The sequence below is a fragment of the Equus quagga genome, chromosome 17 (genome assembly GCF_021613505.1).
Source record: "Equus quagga isolate Etosha38 chromosome 17, UCLA_HA_Equagga_1.0, whole genome shotgun sequence".
Taxonomy (NCBI): Eukaryota; Metazoa; Chordata; class Mammalia; order Perissodactyla; family Equidae; genus Equus; species Equus quagga.
This window is the reverse complement of record NC_060283.1, coordinates 8030099-8039115: the sequence shown is the minus strand read 5'-3', so window position 1 is coordinate 8039115 and position 9017 is coordinate 8030099. Positions and strand designations below refer to the sequence as shown.

General features: G+C 58.2%; 1 protein-coding gene and 1 long non-coding RNA gene across 2 annotated transcripts in view; both read left to right on the top strand.

Moving 5' to 3' along the window:
* Window positions 1–1115: 1115 nt before the first annotated feature.
* On the top strand, window positions 1116–2707 carry LOC124228948 (uncharacterized). The gene is made up of 2 exons (XR_006885814.1): window positions 1116–1254; window positions 2457–2707. It is a non-coding gene; the product is annotated as an uncharacterized LOC124228948 (long non-coding RNA).
* A 5883-nt stretch (window positions 2708–8590) lies between these two features.
* The window catches only part of OTUB1 (OTU deubiquitinase, ubiquitin aldehyde binding 1), a 13207-nt gene continuing 12780 nt past the window's right edge, over window positions 8591–9017 (top strand). The window contains exon 1 of the mRNA XM_046643269.1: window positions 8591–8807. Coding sequence (XP_046499225.1) covers window positions 8750–8807 — 58 coding nt within the window. The 5' untranslated portion in view covers window positions 8591–8749. The remainder of the gene's footprint in view (window positions 8808–9017) is intronic.

The window sequence follows — 9017 nt, the reverse complement described above, 5'->3', positions numbered from 1 at the left end:
TGGCAGCGTCCCACATACAAAATAGCTGTTAGTTCAGGGCCAATCTTCCTCACCAAAAAAAAAAAAAATCTGCTGAATAAAATAAGCTGTACCAGTAAGTTGAGGCCCGGAGGTAGGAGTTGGTGTGATGCAAAAGGAAGGCTAGGTAAGGGTTGAAAAAGTGTTCTAGGTAGAGCATAAAATACAAAGTGGCAAAAGGATCGTGTGTGTGTGTGTGTGTGTGTGTGTGGGGAGGACCAGAGAGCAAGGAGGAAGGTGTGGAATGGTGTGGAATAGTTAGAGATGAGGCTGGAGAGTGGCGTCCAGGAATTGAGACTCTGTCTAGTAAGCAATAGGGAGCCACTGAAAGTTTTTTTTCTTTTAAAGATTTTATTTTTCCTTTTTCTCCCCAAAGCCCCTTGGTACATAGTTGTGTATTTTTAGTTGTGGGTCCTTCTAGTTGTGGCATGTGGGATGCCGCCTCAGCATGGCTTGATGAGCAGTGCCGTGTCCGCAGCCGCGATTCGAACTGGCGAATCCCTGGGCCGCCGAAGTGGAGTGCGCGAACTTAACCACTCAGCCACCGGGCCGGCCCCTGAAAGTTTTTTAAGTAGGTGTATGATTTGGGTAGATTTATGTTTAAAAAGGAGGGAGGGATGGAGGTAGGGGGAGAGGCATGAAGACTGGAATTGGAGAGGGTAATAGTAATGAGGACAGTTCAGCTGCGAGGTTAGTGCCAGTCCTCCCGGCCAGAAGTAACGGAGCCCTGGCGCAGAAGAGGGTATTTCTGAATAAAGAAATTTGAGAATGAATGGAAGGAGGAGTCAATAATGCCGCCTCAGTTTCTGGCTTATATGATTGGATGGCCGTAGATGTCACTCATGAAGATAGACCGCCTTAGAGGCGGGGCATAACGGAAAGGAACGCCCCCCCCAGGTGTCCCGCCCATCGGTGGTAAGATGGCATCGATTGGCTGTTTCGAGGAACGCGCCAAAAACTGACAGGGGCAGGCGGGAGGCTGGCCCTTCGTCATTTCCGGGAGACTCCCGGGCCGCCCTTTCCCAGCCTCCCCAGCTCCGGAACTTCCGGCCGCTGCCGCCATTTTAATTTCCCGACCTTGGGCTGTAGGCAGCCGCTCTGCGCAGTCTGTCCGGTGCCGTCATGTCCGCGCTGACGCCGCTGCTGCTGAGAGGCCTGACCGGCCCGGCCCGGCGGCTCCCGGTGCAGCGCGCCCAGGTCCACTCCAAGCCGCCGCAGGAGCAGCTCGGGACCATGGTGAGGAGCGGGCAGGGAGGCGCGGGAGATGCGCGGGCCGGAGCGGTTTGGGCGTGTCCGCCGGCGCGAGCGAGGGCGCAGCGCCCGGGGACAGTCGGTGCGCAGTCAGCCGCAACCCTGTCGCTTACTCGCTGTGAAGCCTCGAGCAAGCCTCCTGAGCCCTCTCTGAACCCCTTCACTCATCGGTCCGCTGCGGGTGCCGGCCGACGGTCAGCGGCGAGGATGCTTATTGGGGCAGGGGGGCCGAGAGGACCCCGACAGCTCCTGTAATTCCCAGAAACGTGGGAGGGCTAACCCTTACTGACAGCCTTCACTGTGTGGCCCGTTTATTCCTTGGCCTCAGCGGCAGGACGCGGCCTTGAAGGTGGGTCTTCAGCGTCCGGGGGAGGGGCCCCGAGTTAGGAGCGGAGCCGGGGGAGCGCTGCGATGGAGGGAACACTAGCGATCCTCGCGGCAGCTGGCGTCCGCTGAGTGTCTGCCGTGTGCCGGGCGCGGTGCCGGGCTCATCCCGTCCTCCCGATGACCCCGAGAAGAGAGGGCCGTGGTCTCCGCTCCCTGGCGGAGGAAACTGAAATTTAGGAGCAGGGCGTTGACTTGTCAGAAGTCACCCCTTCAGTGGCAGAGAAGGAATTCGCCCTCAAGGCTGACTGCGGGTTGTCCTGTGATCTCAACTGCTCTAGGGAATATGGAAGTGGCTGTGAAAAGTGTTTTATCCCCAGCTCCAAAGGACGAATAACGGTTCTGGAAAGGAGATGGGAAGGGGGGTGGTCAAGGCAGGGAAGGCGAGGTGCGTGTTTAGAGTTCTCTGCTTGTGCAAGCGTCCTGGATCCCAGCGACCAGCTTTAAAGGAGGTCTAAAATCCTGGTTGCTGTCCTTCACGTCATCATCTGGTGGTGGACTCTCCAGGGGTCCTAACCCAGGCTGGCCCCCTGCCCCCATGTATGACCCTTTATCTCAAGGCCTGGAGCCGGCCTTGGATCTGCTGTGTCCCTTCTCTGGAGCGTGAATCTTGGCCCCCTGACGGGGGGCTCTCTGCTGCCTGGGAAGACCTCTCACACTACCCGAAGCCTGGGGGAATCCTCACTCTGGGGGCTCCTTCTTCCTTGTGCTCTGTGTAGGATGTCACCGTTGGGCTCACTTCCTGCTTCCTGTGTTTCCTCCTGCCGGCGGGCTGGATCTTGTCACACCTGGATGACTACAAGAAGCGGGAGTGAAGGAAGCCGGCCTCTCCCTCCCCCTCTGACCTGACCGCCCCCGGCCTGTCCTCATCCTGTCTGCTGCATTCCTGGCCGGCCTCCCCTGGATCATGTCCTTCGGTTACAGTGACCACGTCTGCAATCATGACACGGAGACATCCTGGGACCACAGAGACATCCTGGGACCACATGTATCGGCTTATAAGGCCCTGCTCGGTAGGGTCCCCCTTGTAACAATAAAGTCTATTTAAACCTTGCTTCTGAAACTTATCGTGCCTTCGGCCTGGGCTCCTGCCTCCACACTTGAGCCGAGGGTGGTGGTGGGTGGGGGTGTGGAGAGGAGGGCCCCGCTGGCGGTGTATCTGCTGGCTCTGTGCCCTGGAGGAGGTCGTGTGTGCTCAGCCGTTCTCCTTGCTGCCTGGAAGTGGCACTTCCTTTGCATGCTTTCCTGTGTTTTCTGGCTTCCTGGGAACACAGATTCTCCTGTCACTGGGCAGCCCTTGCTCATCTCCTCTAGCTCCCGCAGTGGCCCCAAGCTCAAAGCCTTGCATGCATGTCTCTGTGTCTGTCTCTCTCCCACTGGGGCCAGCTCTGCCACCGGAAGCCCCTTCTCTGGGGCCAGCCTCCCCTCTCCTCCTTGGTGGGTGGCTCCAGCCGTTTCTCAGGTGTGAGTTGCTCTTCTTAGTTTGAGGCGGGCACTTCACAGTATCTTGCCTTTTTGTGTCGACCCTGGGCCCCTTTCCTTTTCGCGCTGTATCTGTAAATGCTGGGCACTGGCTGCCTTCCTGTTCTCCCTGCCTGCTTTCCTGCCCCCTCCTCCTTGGCCTGGGCAATTTGCTGTTCCTCCATCCCCAGGGCCCTTGCTCAGTGCTGCTTCTGAGGGCTGGGACTGCCTGGGAAGCGCTGCACACTGAGCTGGCCGCCTGACTGCCAGCGTCTGGGAGGGATGATCAGACCTGCCGGCCCCACCCCTGGAGGAAGATGTGCCTTTTGCTCTCCTTTGTGTCCTCTGCTGGTGTGATGTGAGTGACTTCTGAACAGGCATAGGTTCAGTGTTCCCTGGGGACCTGAGGCTACCAGGACGCCTGGGGATGGGACAGTGGGCAAAGATGCCAGGTGAGAGCTGAGGGGCCTTAGGCCCGGGGTGTCAGAACGCACATCTCGCCACCCCTCTTCCCCAGGGCCCTTGGGTCCTGCTCTGTGTTGAGCGAGGCTAGAGGTGGAGCCTGCCTTCCCTCCCTTTGCGTGGTCTTCCCTCCTCATGTGGTGTCCAGTGATGCCTGCGGGACCCCGTGCCTGGCTACTGTGGCCATTCAGCTCATGCCTGTGGCTGCTCCCTGAGGGTAGGGATTGGCTGCCTGCCTCCTGAAAGGCTTGTTTCCTTCCACACAAACCAGCCTTTGTGTCTGGGCCTGCAGGGACACGTCCCAGAATGCTGGGAGGTGTGCACGGGTTGAGATTGGCCAGGGGAGGCTGGGGGGCCCATGTTGGGTCTGGAGGGCCAGCCGGAGCCTCCGGCCGGGCTGGGGTGCTGAGCCGGGGGCACCTACCTATAACCTGCAGGCACCGCAACTGCTCCCTTGTCTTGGGAGATGGGGGAAGGGGCCTCATAGGCATCTCCTCCCAAACAGCGGGTCACCCCTGTCCCATGCCTCACTCTGGGAGGCTTTCCTGTTCCCACTTCCTGAGCAGAGGCCTCCGAGCTGCTTGGCCCTTGGTTGGCTCAGCGTTGCTGTAGGCACAGAGTAGGCCATGGGGCTGCCACCGAGCAAGAATGTGACACCAGGAGAGGAGTGTTGTCTTGGTTTTCTATAGTAACTCAACTGCCCTGCCAAGGGTTTTGATTGGGTGTCCCCCATTTTTGTGCCCCTGGAATCCAAAGGGACACAGTGGTCCCCCTGTCCAAGGAGGACTACTCCAGCCCAACGCTGGGCGTCTTGAGCCCCTCCTCAGGTTGATGGGCAGCCAGCAGTTACAGGCAGGTCCTCAGGATCCTGGTCTGAGGAAGCCCTTGGCAAGCCCAACAGCTCCTCCTGCCACACCCTCCACAGCCCGCGGGCCCCGCAGCAGGCGTGGAGGTGGCAGGGTCGTACCCTGCGGTGGACGGGAGAGTTCAGGCTGCAAGTGACCTGTCATGCTTGAACCCCGATGTCCCCTTGATCCTCAGTGTGGCCTCTAGGCTGACTCTGGTCACCTTTCAGTGTCCATCTCTCATCCCTAACCAAATCGGGCCCTGGAGCCATTCCCTGTGGAGAAAACAAGGCTCCTTGTACTCCCAAACAGCACGTTATGTGTCCGGGTCTGTCTGATGCTGAGTCTGGAGAGGTGGGTGTCCGCCGGTTGTGCGCCCAGGTCGGGGGAAGCTGCAGTCACGGCAGATGCCATAACGTCAAGAACAGTAGACTGGGAGTCAGAAGGCCTGGGTTGGAGGCCTGGCTTGTCCATTTACTAAATGACCTCTCTCAGTCTGCGTTTTCTGTAAAATGAAGGTGGTATGGCAGGCAGAGTAATGTCCCCCCACAGATGTCCCTGCCCTAACCCCTGGGACCTATGAATATGTTACTTTACGTGGCAAAGGGGACTTTGCAGATGGGACTAAAGCTGAGTACGTTGGAACGGGAGATTGTGTGGTGGGCCCGGTGTGATCACATGAGTCCTTAAGGCAGACACGCCAGGCAGGTGATGCGCATCTCAGCGTGCCACCTGAGAATTACTAGCAGCTGTTGCTGGCTTTGAAGATGGAGAAAGTGCGCCGTGAGCCAAGGAATGCCCTGGCCTCTAGGTGCTGGGAACAGCCCTTGGTTTACAACATGGGGACCTCAGTCCAACAGCTGCAAGGAGCAGAATTCTGCCAACACCCTGCATGACTAGGAAGCAGATTCTCCCTGAGCCTCCCGAAGGGAACACAGCCCGCAGATACCTTGATTTTAGGCCAGTGAAATCCATGCCAGATCTCTGGCCTCCAGCACTGCAAAATTACACAGTTGTGTCATTTTAAGCCACTAGGTTCGTGGTGATGTGGCACGGCAGCAATAAGGAGGCTAATGACTCGTTCTCCTGGTGCTGCGGGGCTCTCCCGGGGGCCCGCACCCCTGGATGGGACCCTCAGCAGCCTTGAGGGGAGTGGGAACGGGAGGCATTTACAGGAGTGTGGGTGGTGTGAGTCTGGGGGCCCTCTCCCCTCTGCTTGCTTTCTGCCCTAGGTGGCCTGGATCCTGCAGGCAACTATCAACCCTGCCAGCGGCCCGAAGTCCAGCCCCCTCGCAGCTTCATCAGTCTGGGTCTGCGCCGTCACAGCCTCGCTAGACCGTGATTTTGGAGCCAGGTGCCTGGGGACCGTCGTGGGTTCCTGCAGCAGCAGCTCCAGAGGTTCCTTTGGGGACGGGCAGGCCCCCTCTTGGGCAGCTGCCTGACAGCCAAGCTTGCCTCGGGAGGGATCACCCCGCCTCGTTTTGGCCCACCTTCGAGGCCTTCTGGCCACGGCCTTGCTGTGAGGGTTGTGGCTGTCCCAGGGCCCATGCTGTGTCCTCATTGCCTGGCCCCCTCCCCTGAGAGGTGGAAGAGGTTGGGTGGGCTTGCAAGCCAGGTGGCACCCTAGGGCCCCTGTGCTGTTCTGTAAACTCTTCCTCTGCGGCTGAGGTTTCACAGCCCCTGGGCCGTGCGTGGGGTCTCCTCTCCCTCCGCCTGACACACTCCGGGCCATCAGGGCTGTGAGGAGGCACCTGTGCCGTGTCGGTCCTATGGAAAATAAAGTCCTGGGCTGCTGCCTGTCACCCTGGCGACTGTATCCAACAGCACCTGAACCCAAGCACCACTGCTGCCCGTCTCCTTACAGGCCTCGGCAGCCAGGGCCGCCCCCGCTGGGCCATTTCTGGGTTGGCAAGTTGGGAGGCAGAGAGAAAAGTCTAGAGCTATGCTGGTGACTCCAGCAAATGTGCAGTTGGGTTTTCGATGCCTCTGGATAGAAAATCAAAATCCTAAAGTAGTAAAAGTGATAGGAGAGATGGGATGAGAGTAAGAGAACAGTTATTAATGACCAAATAAATTGTCATGGAAAAGAGCAGGGCAGAAGTGGACCATCCTGGGCTGGATTGAGACCAAAGCTTCCCTCAGCTCATTTCCTTCCCATTCTGCCTGACAAGAGGGGAGGGCTGGGCAGCAGCCAGGAGAGAGGACCCGCAGTCACAGGCCCTTTGTACACTGAGGGTGCGGGTCTGTCTTTCAAGACCGGGACCCTTGTGTGGGAGGGAGGCATTACTTGGCGTTGGTAGCCTGGCTGCAGTCCAGCACTGGGCCCCAAGTGGGATTCCGTCTCACTCTGCAGAGCAGCTGTGTTCCCTGTCCTGGCCATTAGTCCTAACCCCAGCTCCCCCTGTGGACTTCCTAGTCCAAGTATTGGGGGGAGGGGGGTTGTCTTATAGCTATCTGCCAGATTTGGAAAGCCAAATAGAAACCACCTTTTGTCATCAATTATCTTAGCTCTCCATTTTGTAACACCAGGTCTCTTCTGACTGAACATCTGATTGGCGGTTACAGATTTCCTTGTTAAAATTGGGAAAAGGAATGAAGTTTGGTCGGTATGGGGTCCAAACAGGGCAGACCCTTTGCTTTTTTGAGTTTGGAAGCAACCCCAAGGTTCAATGACCCAGTGAATACTAACCCGCAGCGTTGCTGGGACACAGATTTGGCATTTGTAGTGCTGCTATGAGAAGGCCACCGTGGGCTGTGCAGCGAGCCCAGGCGCCAAGTGCCCCTGCTCTAGGACTGGACTCAGCTCGTGCAACTTTCGGTCACATTCCACTCCTGTACTGCCACACACCGAGGGATCTCATTGGGGCCCACGCGCAGCCTCCTCGAGGGCTGAAAGGCCACTGTCATGTCATGAAAAAGGCCGTTGATAGTGAAAAGTTGGGGACCAGAGCTCCAGACTGTAACCTCTCTAAATAACAGCATCTTTTGCTTTCAAGGCCATGCCATTTTTTAAACTTTTTATCTTTAGATAGCTCACAGGCAATTTTGATAGATTAACACAGAAGGATCCCATGTACTTTTTACCCAGTTTCCTCTATTGGTAACATCTTGCATCGTGCAAAACTATAGTACAGTTTCTATCAGGCTATTCATTTACAGCCAAGATTTCCATCTCCTCAAGGATCTCTCACGTTTCCTTTCTACAAGCACACCCACTTCCCTGGGCCCCCACCGGCTCTTTACTCCTGGCAACTACTAATCTGTTTTCCTTTTTTTTTTTAATGGTGAGAAAGATTGGCTCTGAGCCAACATCTGTGCTGATCTTTTCCTTTTTTTCTTAAAGATTGGCACCTGAGCTAACATCTGTTGCCAATCTTCTTTTCTTTTTCTTCTCCCCAAAGCCCCCCAGTACATAGTTGTGTATGCTAGTTGTGGGTCCTTCTGGTTGTGCTATGTGAGATGCCGCCTCAGCATGACCTGATGAGCGGTGCCGTGTCGCCGCCAGGGATCCGAACCAGCGAAACCTTGGGCTGCTGAAGCGGAGCGTGGGAACTTAACCACTCGGCCACCAGGCCGGCCGGATCGTCCGCTATTTTGTATGTGGGACGCTGCCACAGCATGTCTTGATGAGCAGTGTGCAGGTCATCGCCCGGGATCCGAACCCGAATCCCGGCCGAGGAGCAAATGAACTTAACCGCTACGCCACTGGCCCAGTCCTGTTTTCCATTTTTATCAATTCCTTTCTTTTAAAAAGACCCTACTTTTCTCATAAGCCGAAGGGCACAGAGTCCAAAATTAGGTCCCGAGAATTCGGCCTTGACCCTAAGGAACACGTTCTCCCTTCGGAGGCAGGACTCCAAAGCGGCTCAGAACCGCGGCTCAGTGCAGAGGGGCGGTGATGGACGGGGCGGGGGAGTCCGGGCCCCGAGTCAGCACGATCGCCCATCTCCCTTCTCACCGCGCTCGCCTGTCCTGAGTTCTGAGCCCGCCGCAGGCACGCCGCTCTCGGTGATTTTAATTTCATCTCCCCACTTATCTCGGTAACACAATCCGCGCTTCCCACTCCCGTGGGAAGAAAACTGATTGGCTGCAGGAGGCCCTTATCACCCCGGGAACGCTGGGTGACGGAGGACGGAGCCCGGCAGGGGCGCAGGCGGCAGGGGCGGGCCGGGGCGGCCTTCCCGGACGGCGCGCCCCTCGGGTGCGGGCGCCGGAGGGGATCCCGTTGCTAGGGGCGTTGCCAAGGAGGGGCCACGAGGAGGGGCTCCCTTCCGGGAGGAGGGCAACTGGTAACCCGGAAGCGGTCGGCAGTGCGGCGCTGTTTAAAGATGGCGGCGGAGGAACCTCAGCAGCAGAAGCAGGAGTCGCTGGGCAGCGACTCGGAAGGTACAGAGCCGGGGAGGGTCGTCCGGGCCGGGCCAGCGGGGGCCACGCCGGGCTGCCCGTCCCCGAGGAGGCTGGCGCGGGGCGGCCGGCGCCGGGGCGGAGCGCGCGGACCGCCCTGCCGCCGCCGCCTCCCCTCCCCCTCACAATGGAAGGAGCCGCCGCGGCCCCCCCAGGGGCGCGCCGCGCGGAGCGGGCCAGGCCCACCCTGTG